Consider the following 19,300-nt stretch of genomic DNA (forward strand, 5'->3'; position numbering starts at 1 on the left):
AGTGCTGGCAAATGTTAAACACCCCATCCCCCCAAAAAACAACAACAAACAAACAAACAAATAAACAAACAAACAAACCACATACACAAGGCTTTTAGAAGAAAGGGAATGCTGGAGAAAGACTTAGTAATTACCTGTACCCCCGTACACCTTGTGGACATGTTTCACTACGTTCAAAGGTGCACATTTGTACGAGAAACTTTAAGTGTGTTTACTAAAGTGACTTTGCCATTATAGATTCCGTCAAGCCTATTGTATCTGTTAATGGTTTTTCTTTTGGCATGATGTCATTTGGGAAGTAAACTTAAGATCGATGCAAATATGTTTGATAGTTAGAATTTTTGGACTAAAAGCTTGCTACAGAAGACTGAAGATATACATTAATCAGAGCTTTCAGGTTTCCAAGATTCTGCAGGGGGCTCCCTGAAAAAAAAAAAAATCTTTATCTTCTGACAAAAGAATGTTTAAGAACCTTTCTTATTGGGAAAAAAGATTATTATTAAAAGATCTTGTCTGTTGAGATACATTTCACACAAAAATATATCTCTGGTTGCTCTGAGAAATCTCTCTAATTTCAATGTCAGAATTTTGGCAGCCCTGTGTTTGTTGCTGGGGTGACAAGACCATGTATCTCAAATTTTGGTGAAAATCAATTTTGTAAATTGAATTGTCAGATAATCAGTTAAGTGATGTCCTGTCCAAATCCTAGCTGTCTTACCCCCAAAATGAAGGGACCATGGTATGTCAAAGGAAACGTGATCCCATTCCTAAAGTGCTTTGGCTATCATGTTTTTTCGCTCTTGTGAACAATTGACATTTTTGATATATGAGGTTCTGTCACCCCAACAGTGATATAAGTGTGTGAGTGTGTGCTCAAGATCTTAATTAATTGTACCATTGTATGTCATTATCTTTTTCTCTACAGATATTGATACTATCTTATATCAACTGAACATGTTGCTAGTAAAATTGAAAATGGCAGAGGAGAATTACTGGCACTGTACCCCTAACCAATAGAGTTTAGAGTGTGAAGATTAATTCCAAGTGCAAGGGAGGTTATTGTTTCATCCGAGAAGTTTTTGAATATTGTCAATAACGAGTAGGCCAGGGACCTCTCATGTATGCGTTTTCTCCCATCTGTATTCGTTCTTCTCTGTCTGTCCCTCCACCTCTGTTCCTCTCCCTCTCCCTCTTTTCCGCACTCTCACTTTTGTGGAAACGCTTTGGCAGCGGTCCTGGCAGCAGTATGGCCAGACCCGAGGAATGTGATATGCATACTGGCCATGCCTGGCATATCTCCTTAGAGTGTGGAGTCTCGCTCTATGCTTCTCCGATGTGTGTGAAACACAAACAGAGCGAGAGCCAGGGGGGCCGGGCCCAGCGGTCGGACTGGCGCCCGCAAGAGAAGGGGGAAAAACAGTGGACTGTCATACTCAGCTAGTGTGGAGACTACTCTCTCTCTCCCCTCTTCCCCCTTTGTCTTAATCTGTCTGTTTCTTTACTTTGTTTTACCTTGTCTCACTCTGTCTCGTCCTGTATCTGTCTCCTTTTGTTATTTTCCCTTTGTGTCTGTCTGTCCTTCTATCTCTACCTATACCTTGTTCGTTCTTTCCTTCCTTTCCTCCATCTCTCCCTCTTGATCTATCTTTCTCTCCTTTTCTCTGCCTCTCTATCTTTTTCTCTTTACTACATCTCTTGCCATGTTATATCTCGCTCTATCTTTCTATCTGTGTCTCTATCATATCTCTTACTATGTTTCTCCCTCCATTTCTCTTTCACATCTCTTGCTATGTACCTCCCTCTCTCTATCTATTTTTCTCTTTCTCTATCACATATCTTGATATGTACCTCCCTCTATATGTTTTCTCTTTCTCTATCACATCTCTTGCTATGTGCCTCTCTCTACCTATTTTTCTCTCTCTATATCACATATCTTGCTATGTACCTCCCTCTATATGTTTTCTCTTTCTCTATCACATCTCTTGCTATGTGCCTCTCTCTACCTATTTTTCTCTCTCTATATCACATATCTTGCTATGTACCTCCCTCTATATGTTTTCTCTTTCTCTATCACATCTCTTGCTATGTGCTTCTCTCTACCTATTTTTCTCTATATATATCACATATCTTGCTATGTACCTCCCTCTATATATTTTCTATCTTTCTCTATCACATCTCTTGCTATATACCTCCCTCTCTATATTTTCTCTTTCTCTATCACATCTCTTGCTATGTACCTCCCTCTATCTATCTATTTTTTTTCTGTCTCTATCACATCTCTTGCTATGTACCTCCCTCTATCTATCTATTTTTGTTCTGTCTCTATCACATCTCTTGCTATGTACCTCCCTCTATATATTTTTCTCTTTCTCTATTACATCTCTTGCTATATACCTCCCTCTATCTATTTTTCTCTTTCTCTATCACATATCTTGCTATGTACCTCCCTCTATCTATCTATTTTTTTTTCTGTCTCTATCACATCTCTTGCTATGTACCTCCCTCTATCTATCTATTTTTTTTCTGTCTCTATCACATCTCTTGCTATGTACCTCCCTCTATCTATTTTTCTCTGTCTCTATCACATCTCTTGCTATGTACCTCCCTCTATCTATCTATTTTTCTCTTTCTCTATCACATCTCTTGCTATAGTATGTATCTGCTTTTATCATTCTCTCTGTTTGTATCATATCTCTTGATATGTACCTTCCTCTGTCTTTCTTTCTCTATATCTCTCTATTATATTTCTTGCTATATATTTCTCTTATTCCCTGTATATTTCTCTCTATCACATTTCTTGCTATATATTTCTCTTATTTCCCATACATCTTCTCTCTATTGCACCTCTTGCTATGCATCTATATCTTTCTACCTCTATTCCCATCTCTATCACATCTCTCACTATGTATCTCCCTCTTTTTTATCTGTCTCTCTGTTTATATCCCTTCCCTTGCTTTGTTTCTCTTTCTCCCCTTTTCCTCTCGCAGATGACAAAGCTGTTGATTTTATCTCTTTGTGTTTCTTGTCTACGCCTGCCAACATTAGTGTAATCATCTCGCAGACCGCCCACTAGTGATGGACTTGGCCGCGCGAGAATTTTCCTGTGGTGAAAGCGAAAGGAAAAACAATTGCTGCACCAGTACACATATTATATTATGAACACTATAGGTGGAAGAATCAACATTCAAAGAGATATACACATGGTTTGTGGTTTTGCCAAACATCTCTTTAGTTGAATTCAATACTAGACATTGGGATATTTCTGTTTTTCTGATGTTGTTGTTGTGGCTTTGTCTTCATGTGGAACTTTTTAAGTGTTCTAAATGAAAACAAAGAAAGGAGTAAAATTGGAAATGAAGGGTATGTAAGTCATTCTCATTCCGCATTTAAGAAAGGGAGAGAAGTGTTTCATCACATCATAAAACATAACAATCTCTAAAATTGGTGTTAAACTATTGATCTCAATATAAGATATTTACCTCTGGGTCATTCGGCTAATGAAGGCTGTAGTGTTGACAGCTGAAAATTCCAGAGGTAAATATCTTGTATTGAGATCAAAGTTTAACACCAAATTCAATTGAATTTCCAATACAGATGAACTTCTACTCTAATAACAATCTCTAGGTTTTCTTTTTTTTTATTATGACTCTGCCTTATCCACTTCTAATTCTAATGAATTTAGAATTCCTGCTGTAGACTCAATTACGCTTTTAGTTTTCCTACAAAAATAGAACCTTGTACATTGGAAGCATTGTGACAAAATATTAAAACATTCTGTTCGTATGTTACCCATTAAATACACGAGAAAAGTAGCTCTGGCATTATCAATAAGTATTATTTTTAGGTTCTGTGTTACATGCAATATGCATTGCCCTAGTTCAAGCTATTGTGAAGTGTATACACACTGTTCACGTATTGAGAGTATCTTGTACCTCTGGGGTGGGCATGTAGAATGCAGATTTTGACCTTTTTGTTTGGTTGTGGTTTTTTTGCTCAAACAGGCATTCAAAATCATGTGAGGTATTTTGACTAAAACAAACATAACCCTCAAACTCTTGTTAATCTATGGTAGATGTAGACATAGTGGAAGATATGTCAATCCATGCCTCTGCAGGCAGGTAGAACCAACCAAAAACAAACGAACCAAGAGAATGCACAGTTGTTGCTTTTGGTCCTTTAATTGCATGCTCCATTGGTCAGTCTTTAACACACATTTACTTCAGGTTAATTGTGTGATTATAATTGCACAACTGTGTATGTGACTAAGGCTGCAGAGTTCCCTTTAAACTCTGAGATGCATCTTCACACTTTACTTGGCTGGGTTTATTCGCTTTGCATTTTGGTCGGATCATCTTGGAGCATTCATCCAAATTTCAAAGCACTTCATCTTCCCATCTTCCCTGCTGATATAGTACACTGTATGTGGCGATGGTCTGAGTATGCAACATGATATTGATGTTTCTGTCAAAAAAATGGGTATTGAAAATTGATTGAACAGTATTCATCCATAGTCTTTGTCAATATGGAACCTCACTAACTTTTAGCACTTGTCCCATTAAACATTCTATTCAGGATAATTGTGATCTTGTGGTATCTAGCAATCAATTCTCACATGGTATTAGAAGTACAATGAAATGCAGTGAACTAATATGTTAAACAAAACACTGTACTCCCATTACATATGACTTGTTGTGTGCAGAGTTAACATAAAAATTCTTTTCAAGAACCATTACAGTCATGTAGTCAAGACAGCTGCGTTAACATTCCTCACAGATAGCGCTTTTGACGTTATAGTGAAACGTGAGCGAGTCACATCTTTTGTGTCATTCATCAAACTCTGTTCGAGTCTCATTTCTGATTTGTTACCCACTGTATCACTGTCCGTGTTCCAAACAAACTTCTGTTGCTGTAGGGTAGGAGAGCTGGCAAGTCTCCCTGATGGCTCCCAGGAGGCTCCTGGAGAACATGAGATATCTCTTCATGTATGGATAGCAGAATATATTACAGGAATATATAAAAATCTCCATGAATCCGGGCTTTATTTGGGTTCATTGAGATGCATGTAACTCACAAGTTTCTCCCTTGTTCCTCCTTGGAATCTTCATGATTCTAATGGGTGAATGTTTGCAGCCCTGGGGTAGACTCTCCATCAAATATGTGAATATGATTCAAATCAAATACATGAATATGATTCAAATCAAATACATGTGCCCAGACAGTTGTTTGAATACTCATGTATTGTAGTATCTGCTGGGCATTCAGTACAATCAAATATTCGTTTGCATAAGTTTGCATAATTTTGCATAACAATACCAAATGCATGCTTGTGGTAAGCTTTTGTGTAAAAATAGATCCATGCACACTTTTATTGCCCAGTCATTTTGTGTGTCTAGCTAGCTCTATGGTTAGACATTTGATACAACAATTGTTACGACCAAAATCACTCCGAGAATGATCGCACAAAAAAAAAAACAATCAACTGATGTTCAGGCGGTTTATTAACAGTGATATTGTGGGTACAGACTGGTAATCGGCGTCACATCAATACAACAATGATCAATAGAAACAGTTATAAATCGATAGTGGAATCACTTACACGTATTAAATAATCCTTTGAAAGTGTCCAAATACGATGTTCGATGCACAGACGAATGATCCTTGACGCACCGATGAATGATTCCTCTGACGTAACTCCAGAGGCGCAGGTTACGATAGTCCACGGTATAGATCCGGGGTAAAATCCACGATATATGTCCACGGCGAAACGTGCAGAGTCCAAACGTTGTGACGACCACGTCCAGTTGATGCGTTGAATGATGATTCACTTAATAACGTTCAGCTAAGAATCCAGCTCACCACAGCTTTGCCGTAGCAATGTCCATTGACATAAAAATGGAGTCTCTCTCCAATGTAGGCAAATTAATCATCTGCAGGCAAAATGTCTCCCAGGCCTTATCTCCACAAACATAACAGGTCAGCAGGTAACACAGGAGTGACTATAACAAGTCGCTTCAGAGCCAGAAGTGACGTAACTCTCAGAGCAGAGGTGTTGGGTACTCTGCCTACTGCAGAATTTCTCTGGCTTATATACTATCCATTCACCCCCTTCTAGCACATTCTATAACTCTCTCCAACCTACTAGCCAGTCCAAGTTCCAGGAAACCTGGATGACTCACTGCCTAACTATGTACAAAACATCATTACCAAGAATAACTACCAATCACATTGGGCTACAGGGACAGTGCCTCACTCAGCCAAATATGTAAGCACTTCCCAGAAAATTCTGGAAAGGGTGAACTCATTCTAAATTGAGTGAGTTATAATGTATTTCCTCTTACATGCATGTACTGTGTAGTTACATTGTATACCACCTAGAAAATTCTCCACTGATCTGGTCAGCCTGTATGTACTATATCTATACCACATAGAATGTTCTCCATTAATCTGGTCCACCTGTGTACATACACATTAAAACAGCCCGGCATACAGTACATCATACATGTACGTGTACATAACTACTAGTGTGTACATTTGTGACACAATGTTGAATTCCGAATTGAAAAGGTAACTTGTTCCACAAAGTTGGTGCTACAAAATCAAATTTAATGCACAATCTTCTGCTGCTGTCTTTCCTTTTGTGTCATTAAGTTTGCCGAAGTAATGTATCTTGGGAGCCGTCGATTCATTAAGGGACTTAATGGCGTGCATTGAAGAAAGAAAGGGAAAACGCTGGCGGTGTGCTAATCAGCCCGCCCTCCCCAGTTATACGCACCATTACATGCCAGATGAAGCCATGCCATGATGGAATGTACAATCTGAGCCATTTTAGTACCATTTAGAGTGCGGCATTTTATACCGCTTCGCTGATTGCCCAGATGACTCCTAACAGGGTGAAGAAGATAACTCACCCCCATTAGTACCCCGCCATTAAAATCATTAAAGTATTTAATTTCTGGCATCATTGAAGGAAAAGATTTTGCTCTTAGGGGTTTATTTGCCATTCCATGTTGGTTTGTGTTACATCAGAAGATGGTATGCATAGTTTGAGTGGCTCATAGACAAATTTATAATGCTTTTTGTTTTTTCTCGCCGTGAAAACTAATGCATGCCAGCAAGTGCCTCAGAGCTTCCAAAAGTGATTTTAAAAAAATTCCTTCTCTTTCCTGTTTCACTTTTAAGAAGTGAGCACGTATCAGTTCTGTCTTTCAAAAGTGAAGACACAGGAAACACAAGATGCAGTAGCCCAAATGATTGATTTGACAGACGGAATGGTTGTATCACTGGAAAGAATGCCTCGGCAGCATCAGCAGCATATTCAACAGCTGGCTGTCCGTACACTTGTATGTGTGTGTGTGTGTGTGTGTGTGTGTGTGTGTGTGAGGGAGGGTTGACTGCCGAGGCGTTATCAAGAGGTAACTAATTTGGCCCCTGGGTGACGTTCGGCCGGGGCACAGCTGCACGCGAGACCTCCCCTGCCCTCCATTGCTTGTGAACTCTCGGTACGCGGAATGCAGCAACCCTGCTAATTCGCGTGCGACACACACCAAGTGTGTGCAGGGTGTCGTAAAACCCTCCATGGTCATAGAGTGCGAATGTAATGTGATTTGTCTATGGTGGACAACCCTCAAGTGTGAACAATTTGAACTGCGTATAAGCCCTGTTGCTCTAATTACATGTTCTTTCCACAGTATGAAGGAGTTTAAGTTTCAAATTTGTACAGTGTTTGGTGAAGAAATCCCTTGTGCACGTGCAACAGAATGCACACAACGAGGGGATTTTGACCAGTGGTAGATTCATGTGGAAAACCATATTCATGAGAACAGTGAAGTGTTTGATTCAGTACCTATACAAATTTTGGAATCATGCTAACCTTGATGAGGCTTTTTTCCTTTTATTTTTTCTTTAAAGGGAATGATCAAGCCTGTAATACTGTGGAAAGGCACAAGTTGCTACCAAGGATCAGAATCTACATCCCAGACAATGAGTATAAACACTTTTGAAAGAATGTTATGAAGTCAAGTCCTGAAAATAATTACAATGTATAACAGATGCTCTAAAGCTGAAAGTTAAGGTCAAATTTTGGAATTCTGTCGTTTACACCATCCAGATTAACATTTTGATGATGGTCAGTCAATTGAGGTGCAATAGTAATTTAAAACAGGTCAATTTACTATTGTAATGTAGACATCAGTCTGGTGAAGTTAGGATTGACTGTCAAGATCAAATGATCAACTTTGCTGTAAATTGACCTTTTTTTAGGCTCAGATTTGTCAAATGATGGATGTAATATTTCTAGGCAGTAAAGAGATCATAATTTGGACAATATGTTTTGATGGCTATACTCTGATATATGCATAACTAAAAAGAAAAAAATATTAAGTTCAGTGGCATAGTATTTGTGAGCATTGCAGTCATCACATCAAAGGGATATTGAGTGTTATGTCGCTGTGAAGTTTGACTCATAGGATACGTGTGCATTTGTGTGTTTGTGCATGTGTTTGATGCTGCTTTCAGTTAAAGCCACCTCCGTTTGGTGCTCTGCTTGCCTTTAAAGTTTGTCACCGCTCAGTTGATAATGCTGATTGTCACGAAATCTGTAACACAGGGATCCCGTGTGAGGTGAGTTACAATCTGCCTGCACATTGATGACAGTGATTAATCTCCATAGGAAGGAGTCAAGACACCCAGCCGTGTTTGTTCATCTTTGAATTGGTATCAAGCCAGGATAACTTCACAGAGATTTATGCTCTAGAGTTAGACCAGAATTGCAATTTAGGATGAGTGGCTGCTCCCACCACTGGTACGCCAAAACATGCGCAGAATTTTGCCCGATGGAGAAGGCATTGGGCTATCGCAAGGCTCTGATCCTCATTTCCAAAAGACCATCATCATTTGGGTGAGGAGAGGGGTCTCAAAGCAAGATGGGCTGATTACAGTGCTCAGATGACACATGTCGAGTGGAGTCCTTAAAGACTATTTGTCAGTATATGTGACATGGTGTTTGCTGTGACAAAACCTTACCGCATACATCTTTTAGACAGTTTGTAGACCTTTTTTAGGCCTTTGTAGGCATTAAAAAGTGAATGCGTGAAATCAGAGGTAAAGTGTTCTTTTTATTTTGAAGCTCAACACACTGGGCTGAAAATTGGCGCCTGCTGTTTTTACTCCAAATGCCATCTCTTAAAAAAGGCATCAATAACTTCAACTGAGAATGAGTGCTTGCTATTCTTGCACAGAATATCATATACTTGGGCAATCTTAGCCAGGGCTTAAATTTGATACCTCCCATTCTGGCTGGTGTTCTTTGTGCAGAAGAGTTCTGGCTAATATTACACTAAATATTATTCTTGCGATGATGCAGTTTAAACTCCCAAATTAAGTGTCACCCATTTCCATGTATACATGGGCAAAACAGAAATAAAGTGAGATTCATGTTTTTCTGTAATTGTTTTCTTTAATTTGGTATTGATACTTGACTGTATTATCCAGCTCTTGTAGAAACATGATTTTCTTTTGTAGGGAGCAATAACTTTTTAAGTATTCATGCTGCATTTTAAGCCACTTTTGTTTGTACAATTTTTTGGTGTAAACCCAACAAGCGCACACTAAGAAATTAAATGTAGCAGTACAATCAGAAGGATACAAATCATTTCAGTATTTTTGCTTGGAATCAGTCTTCATTTTTCTCATTTTTTATCATCAATGTTTATCTCTTAGTTCATGGAAGTGATCTGATATAATCCAAGACATATCCTAGCATTGACATTGTGCACTTGGTACAGTATTTGGTAAAATCGTCTACCCCAGGTTCTCTTTCCACCAGGGCACACAAATTGTTGTTTCTGCAGCTGGCACTATGCATGGCGTTCTGCACTCCAGTTTTGAAAAATAAGGCCTCATATGAATCATGCATATTCATGTACAGTGGGGACCATCACTGTGTACTTGTGTAACCAGGCACCATGAAATATTGATTTCTCGACTGTGGTATTTTTAGATGCTCCAGACTCTACACTTCCTTGTTAAATGTGTTTTTCCCACTTTACCTCCAGAAACTGTGACAGGAGCAGATAGAAAGCTGGCTACCAGATAAACACCCTTCTGGGGAAATCGGCTTTAAAGTTGTGCAGTCAAAATTGCAGAAAGTAAAGTGAACGAGCAAGTTGCTGTCTACACACTGTATTGAATGCCAGTGACAATTTGCGAAAGTTTCATGCAGCTAAAAATGCTGTTGCCTCTAATTCTTGAATGTGTCTGGTTTAACAGTACATACATCAATTAAAATCATCTTACTGACATTCAACATTAAGAACATAAAGAAACTCAAAATGATTCTAGGCTATTATATTTGAACAGGGTGTCAATAGCTTATCATTTTGTTTTAATGAAGAGAAAAGCTTTTTTGCATAAATGCAGGTTTCTCAGCTTTAACAAGACCTGCAGCGTCATCAGAGTGACATGGTGGCTGGGTCCGTGCATTAGAATGTAGGACTCATGCATATTCATACAAATGTAGTGTATAAAGGCCTGTAGCTGTGAGTTCGAGGAAGAACTCTGGAATACTCTGAGCATCACAATTACAGAGAAATACCGTATTTCACCTGATACAAAAATTGTAATGTGAATGCAAATTATACCCTGCAAAAGACTGTGGTATGCATGTATCATGTATGGGACATAGAATATAAATCCTGTCATAAAATACTGTAAAAGTGGAAGTTTTCACGTAATTGAAATTTTCGTGCATTTTGCACAACCAGAAAATAGGGCAAAGACAAAAGTATGCAAATATTTTTGCTTGCAATATGTTCCAGTAGTTGATGTCTCGATTCCATGGAATTAAAAACACGCAAAACTTGTCTTATCCAGCCGAGCACAGACAATTACTCGTGTGAAAATATCCACTTTTACAGTACCCCATACTTGCATGACCCGACACATTCCCTGTCTTCTCCTAGTATGCGTATTTGCAGTGCTATACCTCAAAGAGATGGACTTTCGGGCCAGAAATACTGCTGTATTTCTTGAATGAGAACAGTACCAATTGAAATAGCAAGGTATCTATTTCTGTGGTATTTCTCCAGTGAGAACAGTGACAACAAGCTACATGTACATTGGTAGTTAATACCATGAAAATTCCAGTGTGAACGCACCCAGTGAGAACAAAACTGCAAGGAAGTGTGCTGATGAGATATGAAGAGAGGAGCACGAGGATGTGAATCCTATGGCATACATGAATTCGACGATGAAACAACAGGGCATATTTAGCCCATATTTCAATAAATGCAGAACGATTGCAGTTTCACAATGCTGCTGCCCCCGCTCTTGTGAAAGCGCGACTGCATTTTGTAATATGACCTGCCTGGGTTGATTGTGAAGTCATGAGTTTTTGTTTCATATAATCATAATGGGATTATATTCTACCCTTACAAAAGGCAAAAAAAGTCACACACACACACACACACGCCAAGCACAGCAAAAGGAAACTAAGACATTTAGCATCTTTCCTTTATGTGATATTAACATCGGGAGACTTGTACCGTGTGAGATGCAGACAAGTATTGATGAGGAGTAATGGATTTTTGCATTTTATGATATCAATATAACAGGCAGATTGACTAAAAAAAGTATACGAATATATATGGTGAAATATCTTTCCATGATGTTGCATTTAAAGTACTGTATACACCATATATTTAGCGAGTCTAAATTTTCGCGAATCGGGAATTCCTAACGATTTCGCGAGTGGTTAAATTCGCGATCGTGGAGTCCTGTACTGAACGGAGAAATGTACACGCGTACATCACATCCATATTGGGAACAGAGTCAATATATTCACGTGTCTTTAATTTCGTGAATCGCACCTGACTTGCGAAATTCGCGAAAATAAAAACCTCGCTAAATATTGGGCCTATACAGTATTTTATGTGTATGTGTGTGTGTATTAAAGTTATGATATTCTCTCTGTCATACAACTCCAAAGTTTTATGTGTTCTTTTCCACGTTATTCTTTTCAGGAGCTTGCTTCCTGGTTGACTCAGTTTGACAACCACTCACAATGGCTCTCATCTACCGTCAAGATAAGGTGAGATACAACACACTATATCAACAAGGCTCATGACAATGAAAATGATGACAATAATGAAAGTGGTTGTAGCAGAAGTAGTAGTAGTAGTAGTAGCAGCAGCAGCAATTATTGTCATGATTGTTGTCACATCATTGTTGTTAGTTGTATCATCATCATCATAAAAATGATGATAATATCAATAATGATACAGTAATATACAGTAATATATACGATATTCATTGCAAATAGTATCATTATTAATATATATTAATTTATGTTAATTCTATTCAGTATAGAAAATGATTATACCATAGATTGCTTTCATTTGGGGCATTGTTGATATCATTTTGCCTTTGGGATCTCAATTCCATGCTATGAACCTTGGAGTTGAAATCCCTCAGGCTGGCCAGTGATATTAACGATGCCCCCCAAAGTGGTCCATATCCAACGCTGCACACTAGCACTGGTCCGATGGTCCAGGACCAGTAAAAATCACTGTTGGAGTAGTAACTTCTTCAGCAATGAAACAGTAAAAAATTGAAGAACTGGTAGCCTACTGACTACAGACAGGCTGGACCAGTAAAACAAATGGGTTTAGTGTGCAGCCCTGCATATCTGTACATTCCCTCAAGAAATGGGGCAAAGAGAGAGAGAGAGAGAGAGAGAGGGGTAATGGGGGGGGGGGGGGGGGGGAAGATGGAAAGCAAGCTAGGGTATACCGGTACAGTGAAAGATGCAAGAAGACAACAAAGAAAAGGATGTTGAGAAATTGAGAAATTGCGTGCTTTCGTAGATCCCCTCGTTTACTTCCGTACTTCGGCTGTGTTTGTTTGAAAGTATTAGAAGTGAAAGTTGATAATTTACATGAGAGAAAGCAGTGGTGAGTCCCTGAGAGTATTTCGGTGTGTTTAGATCAAAGGTTAGTCCTGGCGAGAGAGATCATCTACTTCAAGCTTATGAGATCATAACACTGCTCACTTTTCCTCTCCTTTCTCTCCCAACTGTAAGAATGTGACTTGTAATTGATATATACACATTGTATATATCACCAAGATAGAATTCAGATCTAAGAGAGGCATAGTCAATGTAATATATGTATGTATCTATATGTCTATGTCTATATCTATATCTATATCTATATCTATATCTATATCTATATCTATATCTATATCTATATCTATATCTATATCTATATCTATATCTATATCTATATCTATATCTATATCTATATCTATATCTATATCTATATCTATATCTATATCCATATCTACATCTACATCTATATCTATATCTATATCTATATCTATATCTATATCTATATCTATGTCTATATCTATATCTAGAAATAGTAATAATAATGTCACAATAGAGGAATGCATTAAAGGCCAATTGCCTTGATTTTAATTTAAGGCAATTGAATTGAATTCAATTTAATTTAATTCAATTTAATTTAATTCAATTAAAATCAAGGCAATTGGCATTTAATGCATTCCTCAATTGTGACATTATTACTATTTCTAGTACTACCAATACGCGGAGCGAATACAATGTTTATATCTATACCTATATATCTACATTTTCATATACATATACACCTATCTGTCTAACTACCTGTCTATCTATCTATCTATCTAAAACATCAATTCACCTTGAAGCCACTAAAGCATAGATATCAGACGTAGACCTGTGCTTCACTCATGTTACTACGGTACGCTCATTATATACCTCCCTTTTTTCTTAAATTAGTCTTTGACGTCCTATTTGCCTAAATACCGGAAGGATAATGATCGTCGATAATGATGGGTTGTTGCACCTGTGATCTCAAGTATTCCATGAAACCAGAAAGCATTTATGGGATATGTGCATGATGCTCATCTATCTACGTGATGCATGATATTGACTACATGGGAAAAAGACATATTTTCTTAATTTCCCCATTTTCCCCCCTCATCTACATGATTAATTGGTTGGAAAACTGGGGATTGAAAATAAGAATACCTTGTATGCGTTAAATTTCATCATTATCGGACAAGATGTATACTTTGTTTGTGGCTGGGGTGTTTTCTGTACAATAATGGACATGGAAGTTATTCCAAAACAGTGTGCTAAATACCGCATTTCTCATTTCCATGCATGATTTGATCCACTTGCATTTTACTCAAACATGCACACACACAGACACACACACGCACACACATACACCTGTACACACTTGGCTAGCAAAGTGGTGCGCTAATCTCGACGATCTTCGCTATGCAGTGGCTCGGAAACCATACGCCATGATTGGAAAATTGCCGCGGCCATTTAAAGTGCTGGCGAGGAGCATCGGGGAATTGGGCAAGAAGATGCTTGAGATAGATCCAAGCGAGTCGATCCTCACGAACGAGTCAATTTTGCCTTATGAAGACGTCAAGAGCATCACAAAGCCCAGAGCGGAAGGGTCATTTCACGCTTTAGTGCCCAGGATATAATACGACATTAACGCTTCAAAGCAGCTTGTGACGTGACACATTGAAATTTCTTGTCTTTTGCAATGCAGTGTGTCAAGAATGTGAAGAAGTAGCGGATATAAGTACTTTGCTGATTGAAGATAAACAGTGCAGTAAGGCTTCAGGATCTAGTCAGTGTTCTCATGGGCAAAGAAATGGTATATAGCCTCAACCAATATTGCTTCCATTCTGTGATCAAAAGTATTACCTTTACCGGTATCATTGTCTTTGTCATTCCAATCCTTGATGTTGTAGTTGCATTCTGAATTCTCATTATTGCGATCAGTCATAAAACCATCGTGGTCATCCATGGTCACTGTCATTGCCATTCCCCTTTTCATGCGCGATCACCTTCGATATCATTGATATCATGTCCGTGATGCTCGGAAGGGCATGATATGATATCAAGATTTACAAATGTAGGTGTTTATATTCATTTTTTTTAATTTCCTTTCTGACACATTGACAGCAAGGTGATAAGCCATTAAGATAACCATCAATTGTTTTATTTTTTTTATTTATTTTTTTTTTTTTGGGGGGGGGGGGGTTCCCACATGATCACAAACAATGTAGCAAAGTGTGGTTTCAACTGCTTGCCGAAAGGTGACAGATTTCATGATTACCTTTTTCGACTGCATTTTGTGTATTATAAGTCACATGAAGTATTATCATTACTAGCAGTAAATAATTGTAGCAATAATCGGATCTCCCTTCCCGCTCGCCCAAACAGCCCCCTCCCACATTCTTCATCCACAAGAGTTCAGAGGTACTGATGTGCATCCATGTAAACCTCTCATAGACCTGCAGTTTATCCGGCTCATGAAGATGATAAACACGGATAGAAGGCCTGCCCCTCCCCCCCCCCCCCCCCCAATGTAGACTTGCCATTTGGAGATGGGATTAACGGAAATGCATTATGGTCTGGCGGGGATCACATCTCATCCCATGTGTTCTCCATGTCACGCCTCGACGAAGGTACTGACCCCCGAGGAGGGAGTGAGGGAGGAAGGGAGGGAGGTAAGGGGTACACGGTGGAGCGTGCCCTGGCATACAAAGTTGGTTTGTGGTTAACTCAATAAGTGGAGGACCCTCCCAAGGGAGAACATGACATTTTACAAGTCATCAGTCAGAGCGCATTGAGAGAGGGAGGAGAAAAAAGAAGGATAAGATGGAAGAGCTTTCAGACTTGAAAAGAACTTTCTTTGCAGTTATTTTTCTGACATGTGGTAGTAAATGTGTTCAGACAGTACTTAAATACCCCATTTAAACAGTGCGTTTGGAGCACTCAAAGAACCCCCTTCCGAACACTCTTAACAGACAATTTGGCCCTGGAGTGCTCTAAGTTCTGCCCCTCTGGAGGCTGGGTTCAGGAGTGCTCCTGAAGCACGCTAAACTTTGTATAAATGGTCACTAATGTTCAGAGCACTCTGTAAGTGGTATGTGGCATATACTGTACATTGCAGTTTGGATGTTCAAATTCCTCATGTTCAGAGAGGTTACCATGGCAATTTACATGCTCTTCTTAGCCACTTCACGTGTGGTCTCAGTGGGCAGTGTTTCTCTGTATGAACAAACTTAAAGAGGCATTAAGTCCAGATTCTTCAGGAGTGCTCCTGTGCTCAGCTATGTGTATAACAGGGTGTTCAGACGCAAAAAAATTTATACTCGAACGGTATAGCTATACAATGAATTTATACGTCTGAATGCTGACTAACGAAACGATGTATAATGAAACAACATATAATGAAACAACGGTCAGAGCATCGTTTCGAACTAGAACTCGATAACGAATCAGCATTCTATCGTGTCCATTGTGCATCTGAACATATGGCGACCATAGAACGGTATAACTGGGCGTGGCTTAATGGGTGCGCGCGCAAGTGACCCCATAGCTGTCACTCATGACCATAACAGCATGCGCAGTGGGAAACTGCACATCTATACGACGTTTTCCAGAACGGTCGAGATTAGCGTATGAACGGTCTGTCGGCTATAAGATGATTCTTTATATGTTGTTTTTTTTATCGAGTTTTGGTATAAACTGACTTGTGTCTGAACAGGGGGAGAGTGGGATATAAGCCTGCTCGCTAATACGAGTAATACGAGTTACCAAAAGTGAAATGCAGCATTGATATCATGATGTCACTCCATTAGTTGCACCCATCTTCTTTCTCTTCTTTATTTTTTGTCTGAATCGGGTGCTGAAATTGCGCTGCGACGCAGAGGGGGTTAGGAGATGAGGGGAAGGGAAGGAATGGGATGGCCCGCAGATCTACATGGGTACTGCTGTCAATAAACCTTACTTATGAGCCTGCATTACCCTGGCACATACCCCTAGTCTGCTACCACAGACCCTTTTGCAATGTAGGCACAGGGGGTACAAAGCCTGTTAACAGTGGGGGTGCCTTTGGTGTCACCGATTATTGGATGCAATTCGTAAACGAATATTGTTTAAGATTCTGTTGATTGCAGACAAGTCACTCATCGGTCAAGCCCCCAGTTAATTTTTGAATTATTAGTGCTTAAATCTCACAAGCACACTCATAATCTGCGCAGTTTTGATAAGGACACTCTTCTCTTACAAATTTCAACACGCAAAACAAACATAACATTGGGAGACTGAGCATATATTTGCCTGTGCAGCTCCCAAACTGTGGAATGACCTACCATAAGAAGTCAGGATATCCCCAATTGTAGCAGTCTTTAAATCATGACTCTCAACACATCTTTTGATTTAACTGTCTATTATCATCAAGTACATCAGAAGCTTTTGCAGCACAGAATATATGTCCATAGGTTTTGCGCTTTATAAATTGATATATTATCATTCTGCAATTCATCCCTTGTAAGCGTAAATTGGCACCGTGTCTCCCCAAGGCTCCCTACTGCTCATGACTACAGGTTGGGAACTGGAACGAGTTTTAGGCTGCGAGCTTGCGTCCAGTATTCGTGACCGCAAGGGAGAGCCAAAATTTGTTACCCCTCTGTATCGACATGGAAAGATTGGATTGGATTTATCATCCAGTGCACAGGTGCAGATTTATACCGGTGCCAGGGATGATGTATTCCTCTCATCTTCGTATCTACTCCACCTGACAGTGGACGACTCTACTTTACGAGCAGGATCTGGGCAAAATGAAAGTTTTGATCTGAAAAATAAAGTAAATTAGACACCCATTTTCACTTTGAATGTTCACAGCAATGAAGGGAAGGCTCATGGAAATTTTGTGACAATGATGGTGTAAATTAGAACATATGGATGATATACGTGTGCAATCATTCCACCGTAAAATGCGAACATGTTGTGTACCACCTAATTCACAGGAAATCATTGAAATTTTGTATTTGTTAATCATTGGCATGGGTCTGATACCATTATGCCTCTTACTTATAATCCCCACATCAGTGTGGTCATTCAAGTGAATAATATTGATAAAGTGGTTCTATTAGTTACGTTCAGACGGCAGGCCCTAACCTCGAGGTTTAGCTCTTGCCCCCTAATTACGACGTGTGTCCACACGACGAATCTTAACCTCGAGGTTACGAAACCTCGAGGTTAAGCTTCTGCCCCCCGTATAACTACGAGTGGGTCCCACTCGATGTTAAAACCACAAAACCGGAAGTTTCAGCCCACACTGCTAACAAGGCGTCTATTTATTCTTTAGTCCAACCCTGTCGGACTCGTTCTGTCATGGTATGCAGAGATAGCACTGCACTGATGACTTTATGCCTTTATGAAGATATTCATCGAAAACATTTTTTTAGCGTCGGAGAAGAATATAGAATACAGTCTAGCGAGTTCGACGTGTTCAGTTTCAGAGATCAAGCGCATGGGAAGAACAGATGATGTTGTTGTGTCGTGCGTCATAGGTTTTCAGAGCTACCAAGTCTCACGCATTCTGAGTGAGACTCAAGCATTTAGGGGCCATCTCACGATCTCACGCATGGCACCCATTTTTGTCAAGCATTTGGCAAAGTCTGCAACTTGGGAATACAAGGTATAATAATGAGCATAGCCCAAAGGATTAAAGTGATGGTTGCAGTTGAAGGTATGTTTCCCTTTTGTCTTTCAAAATACTTAAAAAATCACTTAACCTATTCCATACTGAATTCTGAAATCCCCATAGACTTAGTACACAGGCCACCAGGTTCCCGTATGGAATGGGTTAAGTATGCACTTGCAATCACACCTAAAAGTTAAAAATTGACAAAGCTCCTTACCGTGGGAGGGGTAAAAAACCTCTCCCACCCTCGCTCGCACGCACTTTCGAGCGCAGAGTTGCCGAGTCATGAAAATCTCACTCATAAAAATTTTTTGAACTTGGCATCCCTGGGTTTTTCACTTGTAGTGTATTTGTGGTGTACGTTTGGGAGGCTGACCCGGAAGCAGAGGGAAATTCTGGGGGCTGGAGTTTACGGCGAGGTCACTCTTAACTTCGAGTTCGTTGTTTTTTGTGTCCACACGGTGCTAAACTACGAGTGGGGACCCCCCGCGGCTCGTGGTTAGAGCGCTAACCATAAGATTTCTCCTGGCTCAAAACATCGAGCAAACCTCGAGGTTTGCTAACTACGAGTGCGTCTTCACGGTCCCTAACTACAAGCTCTAACCTCGAAGTTTCCTAACTTCGAGGTTAAGGGCTCCCGTCTGAACGTAACTAATGACAGACTGTCGCTGTGTAAACTCTAAGGACTCAAGATGGTCCATGAGGGGATTTATGGCATGTCCTGTATTACATGTCCTAGT

General features: G+C 39.5%; 1 protein-coding gene across 1 annotated transcript in view; it reads left to right on the forward strand.

The window, feature by feature from the left end:
• Window positions 1-19,300, forward strand: part of LOC139721321 (calmodulin-binding transcription activator 1-like) — a gene marked incomplete at its 5' end in the record, with an annotated part of 108,045 nt that overhangs the window by 20,596 nt on the left and 68,149 nt on the right. The window contains one exon of the mRNA XM_071632644.1: window positions 12,018-12,085. Coding sequence (XP_071488745.1) covers window positions 12,018-12,085 — 68 coding nt within the window. The remainder of the gene's footprint in view (window positions 1-12,017; window positions 12,086-19,300) is intronic.

The sequence above is a fragment of the Diadema antillarum genome, unplaced genomic scaffold, assembly GCF_040938485.1.
Source record: "Diadema antillarum isolate AM-2024a unplaced genomic scaffold, OU_Dant_1.0 scf00000013, whole genome shotgun sequence".
Classification (NCBI taxonomy): Eukaryota; Metazoa; Echinodermata; class Echinoidea; order Diadematoida; family Diadematidae; genus Diadema; species Diadema antillarum.